Source organism: Palaemon carinicauda, chromosome 3 (assembly GCF_036898095.1).
Source record: "Palaemon carinicauda isolate YSFRI2023 chromosome 3, ASM3689809v2, whole genome shotgun sequence".
Lineage (NCBI taxonomy): Eukaryota > Metazoa > Arthropoda > Malacostraca > Decapoda > Palaemonidae > Palaemon > Palaemon carinicauda.
Window position 1 is genome coordinate 161561414 of NC_090727.1, and position 27696 is coordinate 161589109.

At 48.0% G+C, this 27696-nt stretch overlaps 1 protein-coding gene across 1 annotated transcript in view; it reads left to right on the forward strand.

Annotated features, from left to right (window-relative positions):
- The window catches only part of LOC137638743 (centrosomal protein of 76 kDa-like), a 141201-nt gene that overhangs the window by 38943 nt on the left and 74562 nt on the right, over nucleotides 1-27696 (forward strand). Inside the window, exon 6 of the mRNA XM_068371085.1 lies at nucleotides 5881-6127. Within this exon, the coding sequence (XP_068227186.1) occupies nucleotides 5881-6127 (247 nt within the window). The remainder of the gene's footprint in view (nucleotides 1-5880; nucleotides 6128-27696) is intronic.

Sequence of the window (27696 nt, forward strand, 5' to 3'; positions counted from 1 at the left end):
CAAATGCCAAAGAAGCATTTAGACTCCTAATGTTGTGGGGTCTGGGCTTTCCTGGAAAGGGGACCCCTGCACTACTGTAGGGCCTGACGATCACTTGCCTTATCCAGAAGAAGAAAGTGTTCTTGGAGACTGGCTCCTTCACAGTCCCGAGGAAAATGAACAGACTCTTGACCTCTGGATGAAGTCTAGCTGTCCTTTCTAATAACTGCCATACTGCAAGTCCCTCGGGTTGTCCGAGCAAGGAATAGCTGGCACTGGGAACAATTCTATTTTGGGTTCCCAAACAACTGGATTCTGAGTCTTGGCTACGAAGGAGGGTAAGAATCTGAAAGTAGTATCTCGCCAGCCCTTCGAGTGTGAGATCTCGTACGACAGGCCAGGAATCTCATCTACTCTTTGCTGATGCCAGAGCTAAACGAAAGACTGCCTTGAGGGTGTGCTCCTTGTCTAGAATGTCTTTTAGAGGCTCGAAGGGAGGTACCAAAATCAACTTCAAGTACCCTAGCCACATCCCCCTGGGGCACTCTAACGGCTTGGGGGAAAAAACGACTGCTCGAAGCTCTTGAAGAGCGTCGAGATCTACCTGGAGGCACCCAGGTCTATGTCCTTCAGGAGGAAGACTTGGGATGGACATGCCCCCTTCGTCCCTGAGATAGACCAGGGAGTCTGCTATCTCGTGAATGGAGGCCCCTAACGGCCTGATGTTCTTCGAGGAGCACCCCTTAGAAAAGGTAGCCCACTACGCCTGGTACACCTCGACTGACGAACGCCTCAGGTACCCTGTCATCCTTGATGCTGTCCTCGACGGAAATCCTTCCTTTTTCAGCAGACGCTCGATAACCTCCACGCGTGAAGGAGGGACCAAGGGTTTTCGTGGAGCCTCTGGAAGTGAGGCTGCCGGAGAAGGTCTGGTCTGTCTGGAAGTGACCCAGGTGTAAGGCATGCCAGTTCCTTTAGATCCGCGAACCACTCCCTCTCTGGCCACCAGGGCGCTACCAAAGTCACCCACAGGTTGGCCGTCCGTCTCATTGGAAGGCGTCCTCGAACGTTGCTGCTGGATCTGGCATAGGAAAACAAAACACGGGGAGCTGTGCGTTTAGTTTCGTGGCGAAGAGGTCGACCACCGGGGAGCTCCACTTCAGGGAGAGGGTTTTGACCACTTCTGGGTGTAGGGACCACTCGGGCTCTACCACTCGACCCTTCCAGTTGAGGCCGTTGGCCAGGACGTTCCTCTTCCCCGTAGAGAACCTGGCTGAAAAAATTAATTTGTTCCACTTCAGCCCATTCTAGGAACTCCATCGTGAGATTGCACCGTTCCTTCGACTTCAGTCCTCCTTGCTCTTTCACGTAGGCCACCACCGTGGCGTTGACGTACCCCGGATCCACGGAGCTTCCCCGGGGTGGATGGACGATCACTAGGCCTGCTCTTTGTACGATCCTCATGTCCAGCACGTATATGTGCAGGTTCGTCCCCTCGACTTCCCATCTACCTTTTGCCATTTTGTCGCGAAGATGAGCACCCCAGCTCTCCTTGGATACGTCAGTGAACAGGAGTATCTCTGGAGGGTAGGCAGAAAAGGGCATTCCCTTGAGGGTGTTCGTTCCGATTGCTACCACCCCAGGACTTCCTTCGTCTCTGGGGACACCAGGACTATCTAGTGCGGGGAGTCCTATCAGTCTTCGCCAGACCTTGGTTCTCCTGGGTTGGCCCGACAGGAAGGGCCAGAGTACAGTATCTGTTTCAGGGTGTCCAGTTTCTCCTCGGAGGGGAAGGACCTCGCCATCCGGGAGTCTAGAACCAACCCTAGGTAGGTCATCCTGGTGGAGGATATCAGCCGAGACTTTTCCAGGTTGATGAAGATACTCAAGACGTTGTAGAACTGCAGGAGCTTCTCGTCTTGCTCCCTCAGTACTTCCTCTGGGACTGAAAGCAACAACCAGTCACCTAAGTACCGAATCTGGCGGACGTCCTGTTCGTACGCCCAGCCTGAAACTGTTGAGAAGACCTTCGTGAAGGCCTGAGGACTGCCGACAGTTTGAAGCATAGGGTTTTGAACTGCCATGTTTAGGTACTCCATTTTTCCCTTAAGAACCTCCTGTTGGAGGGATGGACAGGGACCTGGAAGCAGACGGCTTCGAGGCCTATGGACCTCAGCAGTCCTCCTCCTTCAAGGTCGCTAGGACCGACTTCGGAGTGTCCATCTTGAAGCCGGTGTTGTACACGAATTGTTGAGGGCTGAAAGGTCTCCAGAACCCTGTCGCCCTCTCCACCAGGAAGAGCCTGTTGTAGAACCCTGGACTCGGTTTTCGACTGGTTCTACTGCCCCTTTCGCCAGCATTGCGAGCCTTCTTCCTGCAATATTGCTACTCTCCAGGGGGCTCTGGATGCCAACCACTCCCCCTGTTGATCTGGGATCCGAGGTGGAGGTCCGCTAGGAAGGGAAGCTTGTACCCCTCCTTTAGTACTGCTACGGTCCCCGGATCCGCTCCGTGGTCCCGCCATGCTTGCCAATATCGTTTGAGGCATCCCCCCCACCTGAGGCGCCAGCAGGAGTAGGGGGGCCTCCCCTCCTAACTCCTTCGAGAGCCGCGGCCTGACCGCCCTCTCCTGGAGTCTGAGTAGGAGGGTCTGAATGTTAACTGAGGAGTCGAAGCTCCCCTACGGGGGGCAAGGCAAGGGAAAGATTACGTGTGCCAACTTCTACATCCGAAGGGCGGACGGAGCCGAAGAGGCACTGGGCAAAGGTGCGGGGCTCCCTCTCCATCGGCCACTGAGGCAGGCACTGGAGAGGCAATAGCCCCGTTCGACCCGCTGGGGGGAAAAACCACTCTGCCTTCGTCACGGATGGGGCCGTCATGGGCCTACCCCCTCCCGGGGAAATCCGTGGGGTTTAAGTACCCTGCCATGTCAGCGGCCTCTTCTGATGCTTGAATGGGGCTGGCCGGGACAATGGCACGGCTGGCCCCCTCACGGATGGAGCCGCCGGAACGGAGGTATCCGTCATGGGTGTGTCAGCGGCCCCCTCCAATGCTTGGATGGGGCTGGCCGGGACGATGGAGCGGCTATCCCCATCACGGATGAAGCCACTGTGACGGAGGTACCCGTCATGGGTCTCCCCCCTCCCGGGGAGATCCGTGGGGTTTAAGTACCTTGCCATGTCAGCGGCCGCCTCCGATGCTTGGACGGGGCTGGCCGGGAAGATGGCACGGCTGGCTCCATCACGGATGGAGCCGCCGGGACGGAGGTAGCCGTCATGGGAGTGTCAGCGGCCACCTCCAAAGCTTGGATGGGGCTGACTAGGACGATGGCACGGCTGGCTCTATCACGGATGGAGCCGCCGGGACGGAGGAAGCCATCATGGGTGAGTCAGCGGCCACCTCCAATGCTTGGATGGGGCTGGCCAGGACGATGGCACGGCTGGCTCCATCACGGATGGAGCCGCCGGGACGGAGGTAGCCGTCACGGGTGTGTCAGCGGCCACCTCCAATGCTTGGATAGGGCTGACCAGGACGATGGCACGGCTGGCTCCATCACGGATGGAGCCGCCGGGGCGGAAGGAGCCATCATGGGTGTGTCAGTGGCCACCTCCAATGCTTGGATGGGGCTGGCCAGGACGATGGAGCGGCTATCTCCATCACGGATGAAGCCCCTGGGATGGAGGTAGCCGCCATGTGACTACCCCCTCCCGGGGAATCCGTGGGGTGTGAGTACCCTGGCATACCAGTGGTTGACCACGAAGCCTGAATGGAGCAGTCGTGGTACCGGGTATGGATGCCATGCTGCCGGGTCGATCCAGCGGCTACCTCCGCTGGAAGGATGGAGCTCCTGCGGATATCCATGGAGCCACGGGCTTCCCCGTGCTGGCTGGTTGGTTCCTCCGTTCAGGGCTGGCCATCGAAGGACCAGAGGCCGGGACAAGGCTGCCAGTCCGAAGGGGCGACTCTCTCCGCTGGGCGGGAGAAGTCGGAACCTTCGCGGGCTTATGCCTGTCGACCGAGACCTGGCTGTCGAAGTCTTGGAGGCTGGGACACGGCTGCCAGACCGAAGGGGCGACTCTCCGCTGGGCGGAAGGAGTCGGAACCCTCGCGGACTTATGCCGGTCTGCCAGAGCCTGCTGTAGGGTTGCCGGGGTTCACGTCGAAGGGCGGGCATCACCGTCAAAACGGGGGCCTCCGTCCTGGGTCCACTGCGGTCGTGCCGAGCTAGGTGGCCTTTGGAGGACTTATGCCGGCCTGCCAGAGCCTGCTGTAGGGTTGCCGGGGTTCACGTCGAAGGGCGGGCATTATCGTCGGAACGGGGGTCTCCGTCCTGGGTCCACTGCGCTCGTGCCGAGCTAGGTGGCCTTTGGAGGTCAGGACTCGACTGCCAGACCGAAGGGGCGACTCTCTCCGCTGCGCGGATGGAGCCAGACCCTTCGCGGACTTACGCCTGTCGACTGGAACCTGCCATGATGAGTCCCTCCGTCGGGTGCCGCTGCTGAGCTTCCTCAGCGCCCCGTCTTGGGAGGCTCCTTCTTGGTGACGTCCCCGGCTGCAGAAGTGACTGAAAAACACGCCAAAGAGGCTGGAGAAGAATTAGGGACATTTTTCCCCCACATGGGGTCATCAGAGGAGACGTGGCCTGCTTGCACCAGGACTCCGTCTCCCAACACACTCCCGCCCCTCCCTTAAGCCCCTCACTCGTCTGGAATGACGCCACAACCCCACTATCCTGAAGATCAGACTCTTGGGGAAGGGCCGCGGCCCTCTTCCCCACAACGGACTTACCTCGTCCCCTACTCTGGGTAGGGGAGGGTGGTAGGGAAGCTCTGTCAGACGAGACGCCCGGCGAAGCAAGGGGGGAAGGGGCGCTAGTCTTCTTAGGCGACCTCTTCGTCGCCTACTTCTTCTTGGTGCTATACCGCACCCACTCCGACTCCTGGGGAAGAGCAATGGGCACTTCCCCACAACTGACTTACCTCGTCCCCTACTCTGGGTAGGGGAAGATGGCTGTATAAAGAAGCTCCATTCGACGAGGCATCGGGAGAAGTAAGAGGAGAGGCTCGCCTTCCTATGAGACCTCTTGGACGCATTCTTCTTCTTGGTGCCGAAGCGCACCCACTGCACCACGTTCCAGGACTCGCACTCCGGACACGTGGCTGTAGGCAAACATAAGCTACCCCTACACGACTTAACACAGAGGATAGGGGTAGGAAGGATGATTTATTCTTAATTTGTTCTCTTCAGCTATTTATTTCCTTATTCCATTTCCTCACTGGGCTATTTTTCCTTATTGGAGCCCCTGGGCTTAAAGCATCTTGCTTTTCCAAAAAGGGCTGTAGCTAGGATAGTAATAATAATAATAATAATAATGGGTCCACGTGGGGACCGCGAAAGACACAAAAGGGGGGGTCGGGGACACAGGGTCGCACTGGGTAAGGAGAGAGCGTCGAGATGTTATCACGATGCGACCAGAGAACTTACTGGAGATCGAGACCTGAGCAAGCATGCTCTCTGACCTGGGGGATAGCCTCAGGGCATGTTCCACTCCACCTGAGGTTACCCCTCATAGAAAACGGGACTATAGGGTAAACTACACAAAACTCTGGTCGGTTGGGAGGAGATCCCAGATACTCCTAAGAAAGTAGTTCGAGGTAAGTATTCTGTGTTGGAACAAACTTAATTTTAGCGTGCCACAAAAGTCAAAATTACTGTGCACTCGTGCCAAGGTAATGTACCCCTCAACATGTTATAGATATGTAAATATAGCATTTATAGATATGTAATCCAAAGCCTTTACAATATCTGGATTACTGTATATTGCCGTTTTGTCTATGTATTCATTATAGGGGTGATACCTTTTTACTCAATTTTGATACCTTTCTACATCTTCATTTTCAGGTTCTGAGCAGCAGGTTCCTGTTGGCATTCTAGATATTGAAGTAACAATCTTGCCTAACTTGAATGAAATTCTCCCACATTCGACTGTCTCTGAATTCTTGGAAGGAACCAAAAAGCGTTTCGGAGAGAGGCGACGATTGTTCATATCTTATGCCCGACAGTGGTGGCAAGAATTTACTGAAATGGCTGTCAATCATTCTTCTAGACCTGTGAAGATTTTTGCAATGGATGAGTGGGGTCAAAACAGGTGAGAAATTTATACTATGAATTTTTTTATAAAGAACTTTTTCATTTTTATGAACTTTTTTTCTAAGGTTTAAAAATTCAATAGGAAATAGCCCAATAGTCAAAACACACACACACACACACATCTCTCTCTCTCTCTCTCTCTCTCTCTCTCTCTCTCTCTCTCTCTCTCTCTCTCTCTCTCTCTCTCTCAAGAAAATACTGCATATAAGTATAAAAATGCTCAATAAAAATAAATTATTTAATCCTTTGTGAAATGTTTATGACCCATATCAATTTATTCAGTTATGTAAAGGGTAACTTCTTGAATGGTGTCTAAGTCAATAGCCAATGAGTACTGAGTATTTTTTAAGAGGATGGTAACTGATGTAATCATCATATAAATACTGAAGTTTAATGAAATATTCTGTTAAACTCACAACACTTGTAATAACTCCTCTAAAATCAAGAAGGATCTTTGTTGACCCTTTGAGTGCCAACCCCTCTCCAAAACATTTGACTCAAATATCATGCACTTTTTTTAGGACATAATAGGTACTTAACTCTACTTAGCACAAACACTATTTTCTGGGGCGGCCTGTGACGGCCGGTGAGAAAGGTCCTTCCTTATACCTTTCCTAATATAAATCTTCCAAATATACTAGAGAAAGATAAAAGCATGGAATGCAGAGGTTACAACCCTCGCGCGAACACCTTGTAGGTGTCGTGTATTAAACAAAGGCGTGTGTAAACCACTATTCACAGGTTGTCTTCCATTTAGATAATCCCTTCATCAATGGGGAGGGCCGTGACAGGCCCTAGATAACATGGTTGAACTCCCCAACGACACCTACCACGCGCGCCCTCTAGGACATCCTTCTTTAATTGGACTTGCAGCAAGCATAGTTTTTTTGGGCACAGTGTTTTTTCGAAGAATTTCTCGTTATTTCAACATGACTGACGTTGTTACTTCACCCTTACCAATGTTAAGTACCATAGTTTGTTTTGGCAGCTTTTGGCAGTACCGGGCATTTGTTCTATTTCCATTATGGTGGTTTTTAGTTTTGGAAGCGATTGTCCTGCCGAGGTATCGGCAGCCATTTTGGGTATGTTCGCTTCGGTAAATTTTCTAGTTATTTTTGCCCATCTGGTACTCTGTCAGATAGGTTATATCACTTACGTTTTATGGCCTTTTATGTTATCATTAATTATTATTTAATTTTACTATGGTATTTATTTGCTTGCAAGTCCAATTTGGACCTACGAAGAATAGCGATTTAAGATAGCGTTTTAAAGCATAGTAACGATTTAAAGCTTAGCGATTTAGTCTGTTAATTTGTACCCTCCTGGAGGGTTCGTTTTAGACTATATCTTTGTTTTTTTGTTACGTTGTCGTTATTCTTCGTTATTACTATTACTAAGAAAAGCAATCAATTTTATTAATTTTCTTATTTATTGTGTGATGTTAATTTTTAATATGTAACCTTGAGAGCGAAAGCATAGAGTGCTCGTTTCCTGTTCTACAGGTATGAGTTATCCTTTCTCTCGTTTTCTTTGAGTAAGAGAGGTGAATTTCCCGTTCTCCGTTTTATACGATCACGGGTTATTCAGGCCTCCTTTCAGTATCAGAATTGATGATAGTACGTTTAATATTATAAACGATTTATTGATGTGGTTACTGTTAATATAGCTAACACTATTATTAGGTACGTTAGTGTATGAGTCATTAATTGGGGTCGTTTTATACCGACACCCTTAGCTCCGCCTTGAGTTATGCTTAGCTCCGCCTTGAGTTATGCTCCGCTATAATGGATACTCATTGGGTGAGAACTAGTTATCGTTCCGGAGCAGATTTTTGGAGTGCAACGGTGAAATCCGGCACTCGGACTCCGGCTGAAGCCTTTTACACACGAACCTTTGTCATGTTTGATCACAATTACACAGTTAAGGCCCCGTTTTCATCGTATCTCCGGCTTCACTGGAGATAACTCATTCATTGAGGATAATGTTATCGTACCGGAGACGGTCACGATATCACGATGACGGGCCTTTGCTACCGGACCTCCGGTAAAAACAGAGATCAAGCAGGAGTCCAGAACCGGAGTTAACAGTGTGATATCGATGAAGTTTAGAGATTCATGCTATGTGGTTACTGGTTTCTATTATAATTTCTTATTTTATTAAGGTGTTAGCTACTACCATACTCACACATTAATTAAGATTTAAGTGTTTCTGATTCATAAGTCAATGACAAGAATCTCAAGGAACATCCAGACTTATGTCTTCTTTCTTTTTACAGAAAGTCCGCTGCACTGCCAGGGGCTGCTCCGCTGCCTTTACTGATCCCATGGGCCATGATCTATGCCGGGCCCATGCCCATTGCGCCATATCCTTCTCTCGGGAACCGGGACAAGCCCCCTATACGATATGGTTTCCGGAGGCATGCATGCTCTGCTATGAGCTGTCAGCCCTACTCCTGAGCGAGGAGGTAAGTTGGTTCTAGTGTCCCTGTTAATATTCTTTGCGAAGAATTTAATTGCTCTTTGTATATTGACTTCAGTTTTGACTTCATCATTAATTCCCTCTCTCCTCTTTCAGGCTGATGATGAATCTCTCAGGGAGGCGAGAGCTACTCTCCGGCCTTGGGTGTCAGGGTTTGGGAGGAATGCGCCTGCTGGCGCACCCTATCTCCTTGATGGAGACATGGCTTCTCGCCTATTCCCAGGCTCTACTGCTGCAGCAGTTCCACCGGAGACAGCGGCCCCGTTAATTGAAGTGATTAGAGAAACCATTCTAACTGAGGAAGAGGTTTTAGTGACGGAGGCCGAGCTAGGTCTGGACGAGGAACCCATGGATGAGCAGGTAGGTGGTGTTGAGTTGGTGGACCCCCTTTCACCCCACACTCCTTCCTCTACTACTTCCTTTCACGGCTTTGATAAACCTACGGCTTCTCCTCTAGGTCCCTCCATTCCTGTACGACCCAAGGTGAAGCCACTACGTACCTTTAAGCCTTCAGCTTTGCCATTATCAGTGTCACCGGTTCCGGGACCCTCAAAGGATCCTGATGTTCATATTGCTATACCTAAAACCGTGACTCCTAAGAAGTCAAAGTCTACTAAGTCCAGGGCTTCGTTAGAGGATCAGGCTCGGGAGCCCCCTTTATCCGCCGCCATGGTCAGGGATATTGTGAAAGAGCAGATACAACAATATCTTCAACAGTCTAGGGCAGACCGAGGAGCTATGACGGAGCTCAAAGATATGGTGGCAAGTCTCATCCGTTCCGGAACTCAGATGCCCCCTCCTTCAGCCCCGGACGCATCGAAGTTACCTCCCTTCGAGAAAAACAACCCTTGGAGGTTTGCCTTACATGCTCCATATATTGATGGTGCCATAACTCTAGAGGGCATAGGCACCCGTCCTCTAGAGGACTTAGAATTTTACCCTCCGGGACTAGAATTCCCATTCAACGGCTTCGTCCGATTGGAAAAACATGCCTTGGTTAGGTTAGACAAGGTACCGAAGGAAACGGTAATATTCCCTAAAGAGCAGGCCCAATCTTTCTGGGCCAGGACGTTGTCAGACTGGGGTTGCACTAATTCTAAGCTCACCCCATACAAAGGAGCCTACACCATATTTACAGCTTCTCCAGGTATTACCTTGCCTATTACAGATAAAGTGGCAGCTCTTACTTTTCAGGCTATCAAAGAAGGTTCTGCCATGCCAGCTCTTAAAGAGACCGATCCCACCTCCATGCTCATTCCGAGTACCGTTACTATCTGGGATGATGCCCCCGCTACTTTCACAGTAGGGAAGTTAGACCCAGACTGTGCCTCTAATCTGTTCTCCGAGAAGCTTCCTAAATACTCAAGACTGAGTTTGAGGCACGGAATAGGTTGGCTAGGTCTCTCCACTCCATTACCTCCGTGGAGTCCCTAACCTCACTTTACCCGACCGAGACCATGTTCCGGGTATTCACAAAGAACCTGTCTCTGTCCTTCCAAATCGACTTACACGAGTTTTGTTCGGCTCGGGTTAGTTGCAGGAAGCACGTTCTTTCTGAGGCCACGATCAGGCATGAACCGAATAGGCTGATAGCTTCCCCCTGCTGGGGTAAGAACCTTTTTCCTCAGGAGGAGGTGAACAAGGTACTACAAGACGCTGCGAGAGCAAATCAAAATTTGCAAGTGAGGTGGGGCCTCACTGCCAAAAAGAGGGTTGAAGGTCAAAAACAAAACTTCTTCAGGAAGAAACAGAGGTTTGCCCCTTACAAGACGAGCCGAGGTCACTACCAACAATCGTCGATTGCCCACTCGTCTTCACAGTCTCCCACTGCTTCGTCTCCTCTACAGCCGAAACACCCTCAACAGGTGGTCTACCTCACTGCTCCCCCAGGTACCCAACCCAACCCCGTTTGGATGCCCTCACCCGCATACAACCCTAGCTACGGACCCTCAGGTCCCTTCGTGGACACCAGAGAGGTAGCTACAGGGCTAGAGGACAGTTCCGTCAACGAGGCGGACCTAGGACAAGGGGTTCTCGAGGAGGGAAAGAACCTAGATTCACTCCCTCGCAATGATATAGTTCCGGTAGGGGGGAGACTTTACCACTTTCGAGACCGTTGGACCTTCAGTCCGTGGGCTCACAGCATAGTCTCCAAAGGCTTGGGGTGGAAATGGTCACAAGGTTCCCCTCCTCCACCAGTGACCTTCTTCCAGAGACCCACATCCATTCTGAGAGAGTACACCACCGAGTTACTACAGAAAAAAGCAATCAAACGGGTTCGATCGCTGAAGTTCCAAGGCCGCCTGTTCACAGTTCCGAAGAAAGGCTCGTCGGCATTGAGAGTGGTCCTGGACTTGTCAAAGCTAAATTCTTACATCCTCTGCGACAAGTTCCGGATGTTGACCATCTCTCAGGTACGTACCCTGCTTCCCCGTGGGGCCGTCACCACCTCTATCGATCTTACCGACGCCTATTATCACGTACCAATAGCTCGAAACTACTCTCCTTACCTAGGTTTCCGTTTAGGCAGGAAAGCCTTTGCATTCAAAGTCATGCCCTTCGGCCTCAACATTGCACCCAGGATATTCACGAAACTGGGAGAGACGGTGCTAGAACAACTCAGGAACCAAGGGATTCAGATCGTTGCTTATCTGGACGATTGGCTTATTTGGGCTCGGTCAGCCCTGGAGTGCAACAGAGCTACGAAGAAAGTACTTCGTTTTCTCGCCAACCTGGGATTTCGGGTCAATCTCCAAAAATCCCGCCTACTTCCATCAGACCGCTTCGAATGGTTAGGCATACAGTGGGACCTTGCACGGCACAAGCTGGTTCTACCTCCCAAAAAGGTAAGAGAAATAGCTTCCAAGGTCAAGAATTTTCTAAAACACAGGCAGGTGTCCAGAAGAGCCTTAGAAAGAATCCTCGGCCTTCTTCAATTCGCCTCAGTAACAGATCGCCTATTGAAAGCCAAACTCAAAGACATCAATCGAGTTTGGAGAAAGAGAGCCACAGTACCTTTAAGAGACAAGGTCTCGAAAATCCCCTCTGTCTTGAAAATGAGATTACAGCCATGGTCCGAACCGAAGAACCTTTCCAAATCGGTTCCTCTTCAATTCCCACCCCCACAAGTGACAATTCATACAGACGCGTCTCTGAGTGGATGGGGGGGTTACTACGAACGTCAGATGTTTCAGGGCTCTTGGTCACCCGCCATGAAACACTTCCACATCAATGTTCTCGAAGCCATGGCAGTGTTCTTGTCCCTGAAGAGGCTCTCTCCTCCGAGGTCGACCCACATCAGAGTAGTGTCAGACAGCACAGCCGTAGTACACTGCATCAACAGAGGAGGATCCAAGTCGCCCAACCTGAATCAGATCCTGGTCACTATCTTCACCTTGGCAGCAGAAAAGAACTGGTTCCTGTCAGCAACCCACCTAGCGGGAGTCCAGAATGTGATAGCGGACTCACTATCCAGGACGAAACCACTGGAATCAGAATGGTCTCTGGACATAATTTCATTCCGGTGGATACTCAGGCTGGTTCCGGGCCTTCAGGTAGATCTATTCGCAACTCAGATGAATCAAAAACTTCCTTGTTATGTGACACCAAACATGGACTCTCAGGCTTATGCCATAGATGCATTAACCCTGGATTGGAACCATTGGAGGAAGATTTACCTATTTCCACCAGTGAATCTTCTAATGAAAGTATTGCACAAAATACGCTCCTTCCGGGGGACAGTGGCCTTAGTAGCACCTCACTGGCCAAAGAGCAGTTGGTTTCCTCTCCTCCTCGAGCTGAAACTCCGACCCTTCCGGATTCCATTCCCCAAACTAACCCAAGTAATTCAAACACAGACTGTGTCAGATTCCTCAAGGATAGCCAAAACCCTAACTTTGTGGACTTCATGAAGTTTGCAGCTCATAAAGACGCAAACATTGACCCGGAAAACGTTCTCTTCATCGAAGCGGACAAAAGGGACTCGACAATTCGTCAATATGATTCGGCTGTTAAGAAATTAGCAGGTTTCCTAAAGAATTCAGACCACACTCGTATGACTCCGAATTTAGCCATCTCGTTCTTTAGGTTCTTATTTGACAAGGGCTTGGCAGCTAGCACTATAACTACCATCAAGTCAGCTTTGAAGAAGATATTCCTGGTTGGGTTTAACATTAATCTAGCTGATTCCTATTTCTCATCTATTCCAAAAGCATGTGCTAGGCTTCGGCCGTTGGATCGGCCACAAAAAGTCTCTTGGTCTCTGAACAATGTCCTCAAACTCGCGTCGGACACTGACAACGAGTCCTGCTCTTATATCACTCTGCTTAGGAAGACGTTATTTCTATCAGCTATGGCCTCAGGTGCTAGAATCTCAGAACTAGCAGCGCTCTCACGAAACCCGGAAAACATAGATTTCCTCCCTACAGGCGAAGTACTGCTTACCCCAGACAGAGCTTTCCTAGCAAAAAATGAGGACCCGCAAAATAGGTGGTCCCCTTGGAAGATCATCTCTCTTCCCCAGGATCCTTCGCTGTGTCCAGTCACTACTCTCAGGACCTTTTTAGCTAGATCTGCCACCCGCTCGTCTGGCCCCTTATTTATCAGGGAACAAGGTGGTACTTTGACCATTCAAGGTATCAGACAACAAATCCTCTACTTCATTAAACATGCTAACCCGGAATCATTTCCCCATGCTCATGATATACGGTCAATAGCTACCTCTATCAATTACTTCCAGAACATGGACTTTGATGACCTTAAAAAATACACGGGTTGGAAATCTCCTATGGTTTTCAAACGCCACTATCTAAAGAACTTACAGGCCCTTAAATACCCTACGGTTGCAGCGGGGAGTCTTATCTCCCCCCATTAATCTCTGATTATTTCTTTATTCCATCTCTTCTCTCCTCCCTCCTGACCACCTCTCACACCACGTCGCCACTCTCCTGGGTGGTTCGTTAGCCCTAAGTTATTTTGCCATGTTTAATTGTTATGATTTAACTGTTATTGTAATTACCATTCCTGTAAAGTTTAGATATGCTTAGACATGTAAGGTTGATTCCTTTCACGACGGGACACTCAGGTGATCCCTGGTCCTCATATTATTTTAGCATTACATCCCCTATGCCTATGGCTAGTTTATGATTTATGTTTACTTACAGTATTATATTATTGCTTTACATGGTGTTTGTTTTCTCCTTATTATGTTATTAATTTATTGGGCTTGGAAGGCATTCTCTGGTACATTCTCACCGGCCGTCACAGGCCGCCCCAGAAAAGTGATTTTGACGAAGGAAAAATCTATTTCTGGGAAGAGGCCTGTGACGCCCGGTGAAACCCTTCCCGGTTATTTGATACGGACCCCACCCTTCTTTTTCCTTGCCAAGCCATATGTTCTTGCAGAAGGATGTCCTAGAGGGCGCGCGTGGTAGGTGTCGTTGGGGAGTTCAACCATGTTATCTAGGGCCTGTCACGGCCCTCCCCATTGATGAAGGGATTATCTAAATGGAAGACAACCTGTGAATAGTGGTTTACACACGCCTTTGTTTAATACACGACACCTACAAGGTGTTCGCGCGAGGGTTGTAACCTCTGCATTCCATGCTTTTATCTTTCTCTAGTATATTTGGAAGATTTATATTAGGAAAGGTATAAGGAAGGACCTTTCTCACCGGGCGTCACAGGCCTCTTCCCAGAAATAGATTTTTCCTTCGTCAAAATCACTTAATTAGTATTGTACACTTAACACTTTTAGTGAATAAATTCCCTTTTTTCTTTCCTTTGATATATAGTTTTACAGATTTTGTAAATCTGCCATATGCTTAGATAATTTAAGAAAGAAAACAATGGTAATAATTGAATGTAGAATATATCCAATAGCACTCAAAGGTTTAATGGGAATAAGGATTTTAAAGGGCTCTCTAGATATTGAAAAGTTTCTATAAAAAAATGGACCGACTAAGATGGATGTAGCCAAGATTTATAAGGGAATGTCTGATCTGATTGATGCTGGCAAGTTACAGGATAGAGCACCTTTCCTACAGAATACCTGAGCCAATAAGCAACTCCTCCATCCACCTGGCAAGGGGAGGATTGGTCAGTGTCTTACCGAACATTTCTCTTGATGTACCTGGTTTAATACTGGCAACATAATCTCCCTGCTAGGGAGATAGGTTTTCTATGTGCTAATACTGGCTTCCTTTTAAGCTAGCACTGGGCGAGGCCCTAACAGCTTTCTCATCCCTATGATTAGCTGTTAGGAAGTTGTTGTAGTCACCTTTCTATCTACTCTAGGGAACCAGATATGAGGAAATGTCGAGGAGAGTGTGGTTTAGGGAACTTCTTCTTACTAATAAGAGAGCCTGTATTCTAAAGGACGAAAGGTTTATACACATGGAAAAAAATAACATTATTTTAAAATCTGTATTTTTTGTAACTATACAAACTCAAGGCCCTAAAATCAAATTTCCCTCCCTATCCAACCCCTCTCAGATTTGGACCTAAGGACAAAAGTGTTATTCTGTGATAGGCAGGTGGCCAGGCTTTCCCTTCCAAATATTTTGTAATCATTCAATGGTTGCTCTAGTGCTGCTGAAGACATATCCCTATTCTAATACAGTAGACTAGTTTGTATAGCTAGGAAAAATAAAGATTACTTTTAAAAGTACATAAAAATTTTGATATTTCCAAATTTGTTAGCATGGAAACTTATAATTTATAAGCAGCACTCATCTAATTCCATAAATTACCTTTGGAAAAAAGTTGGAAGATGATTATGTTGTTACCACTGATGATTGTTTATGTGAACTTATCAGATCTATTCGTAAGATTACATTAAGAAGGTAAGCTTTCAGGAGAAATTGGCTCATGGTTGACAATTTATATCCTGAAAACCATATAATTTTAAATATTTAACTTAGCCGGTGAATATATAATAGCTGCTACTCAGCGGCTCGACAGAAAACACACTCAAAAAACTCGCGAGCGATCGCTATGAAGGTTGCGGGTGTGCCCACTAGCGCCAACTATCGGTCAGATACCACTCTTGCATGTAAACAAACCCTTCAATTCTTCTCTGTCGACCTTGACGACAAGACGTATCAATACTCGCTGTAGAACCTGGAGTTTTCTCAACATATTTGGTGAAGTACTTCATTTTGGTTTGAGCTTTTGCAGTGCAGGTGTTTTTCCTCAACATAAACTCTTGAACTCTTTATTGAATCAGATTAATTGTTGATGACTTGGATTGTTTTTTGGAATTTCTTTGACTAATTCAAAATGGCTGATCCTTCACAAGTACCTAGATTTCGGAAGTGTAATGCTAGGGACTGTAATAGGCGTCTTCCAAAGGCATCTCTCGACCCACATACTGTGTGTTCCAATTGTCGGGGTAAAACCTGTCAATTGGGAGATCGGTGTGAGGAATGCGTGGGCCTTTCGGAATTCGATTGGCTCGATTACGATAAGTATGCACGTAGGCTAGAGAGAGATAGGGTAAGGAGGAGTTCATCTAGGTCTGTAGATTTTTCCTCTCCACATGCCACTGAACCTAATCCTTCCCCTGTAGTGGTTGTTCCTAACCCCCCTTCTAGCACTCAGGAACCATCTATGCAAGACATGTTACGTGCTATTCATGCCTTGGGGGAAAGAGTTGAAGCGTTAGCAACTGATCATAATCAACTCATGGCTGACGTGAAGGAACTTAAGTGTCAGAGTGCCACGGCGGAAAGTGGGAAAGTGATTAGTGCGCAAAGTGTTGTGAACAGTGTTGCGACCGAGGGTTCGTCTGTTAGTGCCTGTCGTTCACCTAGTCCGGGACCTCTTGCAAGCTCCCAAGCCCAGGGGAGAAGTAATGTTGTACGACTTATGGGTTCGAGAGGCCTTGATCAGCGAACAGACGTTCCCTCTATGGTATCAGGCGTATCTCACCAAGATCGCCCCTACCATAAGACGAGAGAGCCCATTTTCTCCTCGTCTTCCGAAGGCTTTTCGCGCAAGAAACCCCGGAGCAAGGTTTCTAGGCCTCTTAAACGGAAGTCGGTCCCTTCAGGACAGGTCCAGCGTCCTGGATGTAGTCATTGGGACAGTTCGGACCCGTTGCAGTCATCGGATGACTGCTCGCCGCCTAAGCAAGGCAAGGTTGTGCCGTCTCAGACGTTAACCCCGTCGGTTACCACACCCATTCCCGTGGACCCTAAATGGGTTATACTGCAGGACATGCAGTCTAAGCTTGCCTCCCTTATGGAAGACTATTCTGCCGATAAGGTTTCCGTTGAGCCTAGCCGTTTATCTCATCGAGATCCTGGCCTTCAGCCACCCAAACGTTCCTTTGTGCGTCCTGTTGACGTTGGCGTAGCCAAGTCACGTCAGTCAGGTTGTTTAGTACCACACTCGATGCGGTCTCGTGTGGATTTTCAGCCGCATTTGGACGTTAGGCAACTTGCTGATGCTCCTGTTGACGTTCAGGACGTTCGCCAACCATCGGAGTTGACTTGTTTTGACGCTGAGCGTCAACATCCGCAGTCTAGAGTTGTTTTGACTGCTCAGACTAGGTGGTCAAAGCAGTCTCGGGTGGACGCTGTGCGTCCTCACGCACCTGTTGTTGTTGACAGTTCACAGACTGTCAAGCAGTTACATGACGTTGCGTCCTGGTCCGCTACTAATGCACCAGTGCGTGTGGACGCTGCGTGTCAAGCATTGCCAACCCCTTTGCTTGTTTCTCAGCAGTTGTCAGATGAGGAACCTTCAGATGAGGACGTTGCTGACCCTCAGCCTGAGGATCATCCTTCAGATATTGATGAACCCAGAACAGTTCCGCCATCAATGGACTTTAAGAAAGTCATGTTAATTTTTAAGGAGTTGTTTCCCGATCACTTCGTCTCTGTTGCTCCTCGTTCGCCACCGTCTGAGTTTGTTTTAGGCGTACCTGCTGACATGCCAGCCTTTACAAAACTTGTGCTCTCTCGCTCATCCAAGAGAGCTTTACGGCTTTTAGGCGATTGGTTGGAAACCAAGAGGAGTTTGGGGAAGACGGCCTTTGCCTTCCCTCCATCTAAACTCTCGTCTAGATCGAGCGTCTGGTATGCCACGGGAGAAGTTCTCGGCTTGGGAGTCCCTGCCTCTGCCCAGGGCGACTTCTCAAGCCTTGTAGACTCTCCCCGCCGCCTAGCCATGAGACGCTCGAAGATTAGTTGGTCATCCTCGGACCTTGACCATCTGCTGAAAGGCATTTTTAGAGCCTTTGAAGTTTTCAACTTCCTTGACTGGTGTTTGGGAGCCTTAAGTAGGAAAATCCCATCGGCTGATAGAGATGTCTCCGTACTCATTATGTCCTGCATGGATAAAGCCATCCGCGATGGATCCAATGAGCTCTCCTCCTCTTTTACTTCAGGAGTCCTTAAGAAGCGAGAGTCCCTTTGCTCTTATCTGTCGGCAGGAGTTACTCCCTGTCAAAGATCTGAGCTACTCTTTGCTCCCTTATCGAAGTTTTTGTTCCCTGAACATTTGGTTAAGGACATAGCTTTGTCACTCGTGCAGAAGGACACCCATGACTTGGTAGCGTCCTCTGCTCGCAAAGGGACTCCTTCGACATCCTTTTCTGCAAGACCAAGGATAGACACTCCGGCGTCCAGGTTTATTCCGCCCTTTCGTGGCAGAGCTCCCAGCAGGGGAAGTACTCGTGCCGAGGGAAAGAGAGGAAAGAAGAGAGGAGCCAAGTCCTCACGTGGCAGAGTCTGACTGCCCGCAGCCTCAGACAGCAGTAGGTGCCAGACTCAAGAACTTCTGGCAAGCCTGGGAGAAGAGGGGCGCAGACCAACAGTCTGTGAGGTTGCTCAGAGAGGGGTACAAAATTCCATTTGTACACAAACCTCCTCTAGCGACTTCCCCCATCGACCTCTCTCCCATGTACCGAGAGGAATCAAAGAGACAAGCCCTGAAACTAGAAGTGTCTCTTTTGCTAGAGAAGGGAGCGGTGGTGAAAGTCTCGGACCTTCAATCACCGGGGTTTTACAACCGCCTCTTCCTAGTACCGAAGAAGACAGGAGGTTGGAGACCGGTGCTAGACGTCAGTGCTCTGAACGTCTTTGTCACGAAGACAAAGTTTACCATGGAGACCACGAAATCAGTCTTAGCAGCGGTCAAAAAGGGAGACTGGATGGTCTCTCTCGACCTAAGAGACGCATACTTCCACATCCCCATTCACTCAGATTCCCAACCTTTTCTGAGGTTTGTTTTCGACAATGTGGTGTACCAGTTTCGGGCCCTGTGCTTTGGCCTAAGTCCTGCTCCTCTCGTGTTTACGAGGCTTATGAGGAATGTGGCAAAATTCCTCCATTTATCGGGAATCCGAGCCTCCCTTTACTTGGACGACTGGCTTCTCAGAGCCTCGTCCAGTCATCGCTGTCTGCAGGATCTTCATTGGACATTGGATCTGACCAAGGAATTGGGACTTTTGGTCAACATGGCAAAGTCCCAGCTGATTCCATCCCAAACTATACTGTATTTAGGGATGGAGATTCGCAGTCCAGTTTTTAAATATTTTTCTGGGCTCGAACCTGTGCCGCCCAGTGAATAAGCTCCATTTAGCACTTATTCTTAGGTAATTTACTGCTAAATATACCAGAGAAAAAATGTAAAGGAGTGCTAGGTTAACTAGCTCGCTCACCTATTGGTGTCGGTATAAAATTGGGCGTATATTCCAGAGGTCCCGCACTATTTAAATTAATCCACGACAGAGAACCCCAATAGAGGAGAGCCGTTCAACCTCACTCGGTACTACTACAATGCATCCGCTCAGAACCCTACTCCTTTTAGCACAACGAGTAAAGTAACCCGCATTTTTCTGGTGCTCTCGAATTTTGGATATTTTCTAGTGAATTATGGCTTCTTCGTCGGTTTCCCAGGAGACACCATCTAAGTTAAGTACCAAGCTGGGTTTTACTGTGTTTTGAGCAACCTAGATTGTTTAATATTTATATTATAGGAGTTTATTCTCTTCGTTCATACCGATCTTGCTTGATTTCACTACAGTTGGTACTCCTGTTTTTGAGAGCTTTTAATTTTCACTTGCGGTGTTACTATGTGTATTATTTTTATTATCAAATATTATTTGTTATTGTGAATATTCATTATTTAGCGTTTAGAATCCTCGTGGTTCAATTTTTGGGCCGATATCATTTACGTATCGCTATGGCTGCCGACCGTGCTAAGGCGGCAATGTTATTTTAGCCATCAGGTGTGTCTTTTGTGATTTAATTATTTATGTTGCATGCCTTGCCCAAAAATTTTCTATGTGTTTATTCATATATTTAACGCTATTATTATTATTATAATAATGAATATTTGTGCTATTACTCCGTTTGATCTGTCTGGTTGGGGATCGTCAGTTGGTAGCCCTGCTGCCTCGTATCACGTGATCCTCCCCCACGCTCCCCCTCTAGCTAGGTGGGAGGCTAGGCTTCTCCCCCCTCCACTAAGGGACCGTTGCCTTCCCTCCTTTTAGAGGGGGTAGTTAAGTGTTTATGGACTTTGTCCTCCGGGTGGCCCGGCGGTTTCGTCTCTGTCTAGTCTGGTTGGCCACCGGTCAACAGAGTTGGATCCCGGTGCACCCTATTTTATATTCACTTTTCATTCTGGCTTATGTTATACGAAACCCTCCGGGTTCGATTGGCAGTTCTTAGTTACAGTTTTGCCCCCCTATTATTTTATAACATTTCCTATGATGATTATATATGACAGATCACTACCCCGGAGTCCCTAAAGGAATTGGTATTGAATATACCTTTATTTCCCGGCCCGGGGTCTACCCCACCCCGGGAAATCAGACACTGTGTGTCTTAATTCCTTGTTATTGCATCCTTTTTTATGCTCCCGGCTTGACCGGAATGGATGGCTATACTTTAGTTTCAAGTTAGACTTATGTTTAGGCCCGGGACCTCCGGTCCCGCCCCTATGTAAGAATATTACAGTTAAGCTCTAACCTTGCGTTAGACCTATGTTAGGCCCGGGTCCTCCGGACCCGCCCCTAAAAAAAAAAAAAAAAAAAAAAAAAAAAAAAAAAAAAAAAAAAAAAAAAAAATTAAGTACAGTTAAGCTCTAATCTTGTGTTAGACCTATGTTAGGCCCGGGTCCTCCGGACCCGCCCCTACTTAAAAGAATAGTACAGTTAAGCTCTATTCTTGTGTTAGACCTATGTTAGGCCCGGGTCCTCCGGACCCGCCCCTACTTAAAGAATAGTACAGTTAAGCTCTAATCTTGTGTTAGACCTATGTTAGGCCCGGGTTCTCCAGACCCGCCCCTACTTAAGAGAATTACAGTTTCTCATATACTATTCTTTTTACAGATGGTGCATTGTCTGACGCCGGCCTGTGCAGCTGTTCTGCACCAGCCTTGTGGCCACTCCGTCTGCCGATCTCACGCCCCTTGTGGGGTTCAACTGGAAGACGTTGTGGTATGGCACCCGGATAACTGTGTGATTTGCTTCGACCTCATCACTACCCTTGGATCTGACTCGGTGAGTCCCGTTGGCTATATTGCCTTCTTATTTTATTTACTATTAGTAAGATATCTATGGTCTTGAAGGACCATTGGGAGTCTCCCTTTTATAATTCCCACTATTATTTCAGGCATCCCCGGAGCAAAAGTCTGCGGCTCGGGCCACACTGAAGGTGTGGGTTGGTGGGTTTGCCCGGAATGTGAAGTCTAAGCGGCCGTACGTCCTATCTGAGGACTACTGCACCATGGTTTACCCCAACGCCAAGTCTTCAGCTGCTGTGGCTAGGCATGTGGCAGCTCCCATCATTGCCCACATTGATGCCACTATAACGGGTCTCATCGACCCAGAGCAAGATATATCGGACGCCCCCGGAGGTCTGGAGGACAATGTTGCCTCCATGAACCTGGACGTCGAACCAATGTTGCTAGACGAGCCGGATACAGGTAGGGTGGTAAGTGAGGCAGGTGTGTCCGGCGCTGAGATTCCTATCCTCAGCCCCGCTCTTTCTTCTTCTTCTGATCGCTCTTCCTTTCTTGGATTTTCTGGGGACCGTGATTCGTCTCAACGTTCATACCCGGTTCCCCCTAAGGATAAGTCTACTTCAAGGACCTTACCCAAAGCTCGCAAGCCTCACAAGACTTCTCATGGCTCTAAACATGGTACGAACCCGTCTTCAAAGACCTCTGGTTCCTCCTCTAAGTCTCACGACCCGGGAGTTCCTTCCGCCCCTCCTGCTGCTAGCCCGGGCCTTTCCGAATCAGCTATGCTTCGCATCGTGTCGGAGATGCAGACAAAGTTGGTTTCGGAGATGCAGTCGAGGATGGACACGATGTTCTCTAACTTCGGTCAGAGAATTGGGGCTTTAGAGCAAGGAGCTCCGGAGAGAGTCCAAAGCTCTCTCATACCGGATGCCTCTAAGCTCCCGCCGTTTGCCAAGAACAACCCCTGGCGGATGGCTCTTCATTCCCCGTTCTCAGACGGAATGTTGACTCTGGAGGGCCTTGGCACTCGTCCTCTAGAGGACTTTGAATTCTTTCCTCCGGGTCTGGCATTTCCATTTCATGGTTATGCCAGACTTACCGAGGAAGCTTTAGTCCGATTAGACAAGGTCCCCAAAGAGACGGTCATCTTCCCGAAGGAGCAAGCCCAATCTGTTTGGGCCAGATTTTTGAATGACATCGGCTGCACTAACACCATGCTGACGCCTTATAAAAGCTCCTTTACGATGTTCTTAATGGACAAGAACACCTTGACTCCATGCGTCAATAAGGTGGCAGAGCTTGCCTTTCAATATGCTCTGGAGGAGAAGCCCTTGCCTCCCATCCGAGAGGTGGATCCAATCTCCCTCCTTCTTCCCTCAGGTATTGAGTGTTGGGACAACGTCCATACCACCTTTACCTCCAGCAAGCTTGCAGCAGACTGTGCCTCAGTCTTGTTTAGTGAGAAGCTTCCCCGTCTCCCGGAATCCCTCATTAAACAGGAATATGATTCCCGCCTACGTGTGGGCCGTACTCTAAACCTGGCCACATCCACGGAGTCGATAGCCTTGACTTACGATACGGAGAGTATTTTTAAGTCTCTCAACAAGGCTACGTTACAGTCTTTATATTATGACTTGTATGACTTCGCTACTGCTAAACGCAGATGTCGCAAGCATGTTCTAGCTGAGGCGACGATTAGGCATGAACCTAATAAACTCATCCGGTCCTCCTGTTGGGGTTCAAATCTCTTCCCCGAGGATCTCGTAGAGGAAGTCTTGGCGGAGGCCACTAGGGTTAATCAGAGCCTTAAAGCCCGTTGGGGTTTGACCCCTAAACGCAAGTATGACCCCGCAAATTATCAAGCCCGGGGTAGGAAGAAGCTTAGACCATATACCTCCACGCAGTTCAGGCAACAACAGAGTGCCTCATCCAACTTCCGGCTGCCTCTTCCTCCATCTTCTGTTGTCCCTGCACAGCCTTCCACCTCTCGGGCTCCTTCGGATGACTATGTCACCGTTCTGCTACCTAAGAGCCAGCTTTCTGGTGCCTCCGCCACTTCCCCTGCCTTTAACCAGTCCTACGAGGCTCATAGCTCTTCCCAGAGTTATGGTAGAGGTAGAGGCTACCACCGTGGCTCTAACCAGAACAAAGGCAGGGGAAGAGCCTTTCGCAGAGGAAAGAACTTCCGAGGCGGACGTGGAGGCAACTCCTCAAACCAATACTGAGGTGCAGCAGGTAGGGGGGAGGCTCTATGCCTTCCGCAACAAATGGAGGTTCAGTCCCTGGGCGTTCAGTATCATCTCCAAGGGACTAGGGTGGAGTTGGATTCAAGGACCTCCTCCTCCGAACAAATTTCGTCAACATTCCACTCCGGACCTGGTCGAATTTGTCCAGGATCTTTTACAAAAGAACGCCATACAAGAAACGAAACATCTGAAGTTTCAAGGTCGGCTGTTCAGTGTCCCGAAGAAGGATTCAGACAAGAGAAGAGTGATTCTAGATCTATCCCTTCTCAACTTGTCCATTCAATGCGACAAGTTTCGAATGCTTACCGTCTCGCAGGTGCGGACCTTACTTCCCCGTGGGGCCGTCACCACCTCTATCGATCTTACAGACGCCTACTATCACGTCCCGATAGCGAGACACTTCCGTCCGTACCTAGGCTTTCGCTTAGGGGACAAAAGTTACTCCTTCAAGGTGATGCCTTTCGGGCTCAACATTGCCCCAAGGATCTTCACAAAGCTAGCAGAAGTCGCTGTTCAGGAACTCAGGAATCAAGGGATTCAAGTAGTAGCCTATCTGGACGACTGGCTCATTTGGTCAGACACCTCCCAAAATTGCCTAAAAGCCACTCACAAAGTCATCCATTATCTTCAATCTCTAGGCTTCCAGATCAACTTCAAGAAGTCCCGTCTTCTTCCAAAATCGAAGTTCCAATGGCTCGGCCTGCAATGGGATCTTATATCTCATACTCTGTGTCTTCCCAGACCCAAGAGGTTAGAGATTGCAAGGAACACCAAACGCTTTCTCAAAGACAAAGTAAGTTCCAGACGACTCCAAGAGAAGATTCTGGGGTCCCTTCAGTTTGCCTCAGTGACGGATCTTCTTCTGAAGGCAAAATTGAAAGATATCAATCGTGTCTGGCGTTCGAGGGCGAACCGGAAGCTCCGGGACAGGAAAGTCCGCCTTCCTCCCATTCTACGGGAAAGACTTCTTCCTTGGACAAAGCAAACAGTGTGTCAAAGTCAGTTCCCCTTCGATTTCCGCCTCCGGAATTAATCATTCACACAGACGCATCCTTATCAGGTTGGGGCGGCTATTCTCAGCTCAAGAAAGTTCAAGGTCTTTGGACTCCCTTGTTCCGCCATTTTCACATCAATGTGCTAGAGGCCATGGCAGTTCTTCTAACCCTGAAACGTCTCGCTCTTCCCAAGAAACAACACCTTCGTCTGGTCCTCGACAGCGAAGTGGTGGTCCGCTGCCTCAACAGAGGCGGGTCAAAGTCAGGGCCTCTGAACCATGTTCTAGTAGCCATATTCTCCCTAGCAGCCTCGAACCGTTGGCATCTTTCAGCTGTCCACCTGGCGGGAGTCCGGAATGTAGTGGCAGACGCCGTGTCCCGGACCTCCCCTCTAGAATCGGAATGGTCACTCGATCTAAAGTCATTTCGGTGGATTCTCTCTCAGGTTCCCGGTCTCCAAGTGGACCTCTTCGCCACGGAATCCAACCACAAATTGAGAGTATATGTGGCTCCCAATCTAGACCCTCAGGCTTACGCCACAGACGCCATGTCACAGAATTGGGACAACTGGGAAAAGATTTATCTCTTTCCCCCGGTGAATCTTTTGCTGAAAGTTCTAGACAAACTGAGATCCTTCAAGGGACAAGTAGCCTTGGTCGCACCCAACTGGCCCAAGAGCAACTGGTATCCTCTCCTGCGGGAGTTGAGATTATACCCTCACCCGATACCCAATCCGGTTCTGTCTCAGATAGTACAAACACGCGTTGTGTACGCTTTCTCAAACATTCAGAGCGCCCTAACTTTATGGACTTTATGAAGTTTGCTGCTATGCATGGTGCCAATATTGATCCTCAAAACACCTTGTTCCTAGAATCGGATAAACGGGATTCCACCATCCGTCAGTATGACTCTGCAGTTAAAAAGTTGGCAAAATTTTTAATAGACTCAGACGTGAACTGTATGAACTTGAACCTTACAGTCACTTTCTTTAGATCTTTATTAGAATCAGGTCTGGCAGCCAATACTATCACCACTATTAAATCGGCTCTGAAAAAGATCTTCCTAGTGGGTTTTAACATAGACTTAACCGACTCTTTGTTAGCTTCAATTCCGAAAGCTTGTGCCAGACTGAAACCGGTTACTCGTCCTACCCCGGTGACCTGGTTCCTTAATGACGTACTCAAATTGGCTTCTGATACCATTAACAGTTCTTGTGATTACATGCCCCTTCTCAGGAAAACACTTTTCCTAGTGAGCTTGGCTTCCGGGGCAAGAATTTCTGAATTGGCAGCCTTGTCGAGAGACCCGGGTCATATTGACTTTCTGCCTTCAGGAGAGGTCCTTCTTTCTCCTAACAAATTCTTTTTGGCTAAGAATGAAGACCCTCAAAACAGATGGACCTCCTGGAAAATTGTTCCCCTCACGCAAGATCCGTCGCTGTGCCCTGTCACTACTCTTAGGTCTTATCTATCCCAGACCTCCTCTAACTCCTCGGGGCCTCTATTCGTTAGAGAACAAGGCGGTACCATTACTATTAAAGGGATCAGGCAACAAATTTTGTATTTTATTAAACAAGCTAACCCTGACTCTTTTCCTCTTGCACATGATATCAGGGCGGTTGCCACCTCGGTGAACTTCTTTCACCACATGAATTTTACAGACCTTTCCAGGTATACAGGGTGGAAATCACCGTCAGTGTTCAAGAAACACTACCTTAAACATTTGGAAGCCCTAAAATTTTCTACAGTAGCCGCAGGGAGCGTAGTTACTCACGAGTAACTCACAGGTTAATGCCTTGACTCTTTATCTCTCCCTCTTACCTGCCTCATTTATACCCTATTGTATTCGTTGGTCTCGCACCTGAATACTGTTATTATATTTGTAAATTTTATGCTCCTGAGTATCTGTATATATTATCACTCACGGCATTATTATACCTACCTTATTGGATTTATGTTCATATTTAAGATACCCTTATAATTGTTTTTTGGTACTCATCTCTGATTAAAGCATCCTTATTTCTCTTATGCTTATGTTTTTTCCTTTATTTTGCAAGTTTGGTGACATTTTTCTCTTGTATAGATTCACTGGGCGGCACAGGTTCGAGCCCAGAAAAGGGATTTTGACGTAGGAAAAATCTATTTCTGGGCGAAGGACCTGTGCCGCCCAGTGAACCCTCCCAGCTCCTCTCCCTTAGAGTCCCCAAACTTTGGGTGCTAAGGAGTTGGGTTCTGAGCGGATGCATTGTAGTAGTACCGAGTGAGGTTGAACGGCTCTCCTCTATTGGGGTTCTCTGTCGTGGATTAATCTAAATAGTGCGGGACCTCTGGAATATACGCCCAATTTTATACCGACACCAATAGGTGAGCGAGCTAGTTAACCTAGCACTCCTTTACATTTTTTCTCTGGTATATTTAGCAGTAAATTACCTAAGAATAAGTGCTAAATGGAGCTTATTCACTGGGCGTCACAGGTCCTTCGCCCAGAAATAGATTTTTCCTACGTCAAAATCCCTTAACTTAGCCGGTGAATATATAATAGCTGCTACTCAGCGGCTCGACAGAAAACACACTCAAAAAACTCGCGAGCGATCGCTATGAAGGTTGCGGGTGTGCCCACCAGCGCCAACTATCGGCCAGATACCACTCTTGCATGTAAACAAACCCTTCAATTCTTCTCTGTTGACCTTGACGACAAGACGTATCATTACTCGCTGTAGAACCTGGAGTTTTCTCAACATATTTGGTGAAGTACTTCATTTTGGTTTGAGCTTTCGCAGTGCAGGTGTTTTATCTTCAACTTAAATCTTGAACTCGTTTTTGGATAGATTTAATTTTTGATGACTTTGGATTTTTTTTTGGACTTTCTTTGACTTTTAAATGGCCGACCCTTCCCTTAGTACGGAAGTGTGTTTTAGGCTTTTAGCAATTATCTTATCACGTTATAAATTAATTATAGATTTTCCTCTATATATTTTATATCTCAACCGCCTTTATTAGGCCTCTTCGATTAGCTTTCCATTCATAATAAACATCAAGATAAATTTTAATGATTTGTTTATATGCGACCTTTCCTGAGAGTAGGCGGTCCTAACTTGGAAACCGAAGTTAAACAACGTTGAGCCCTTTTTAATCGTAAATAACTTTTACAGAGCTAATGATTTAAAACTTATTAAATGAATATTTTTTAGTAGATATTTTATGAAAGATTTTCTTTGAATAGTCTTCGTACTGTTTCAAAGATGAACTAACGTTTAGTTTATTTATGCTACGCAGTTTGCGCTCTATCGTTACGATAGAGAGAGAGAGTATCACGGTTTCACTTTGCAGAAAGAGTAAATCGATTCTGACGTTTTGTTCATTCTTCTTTCA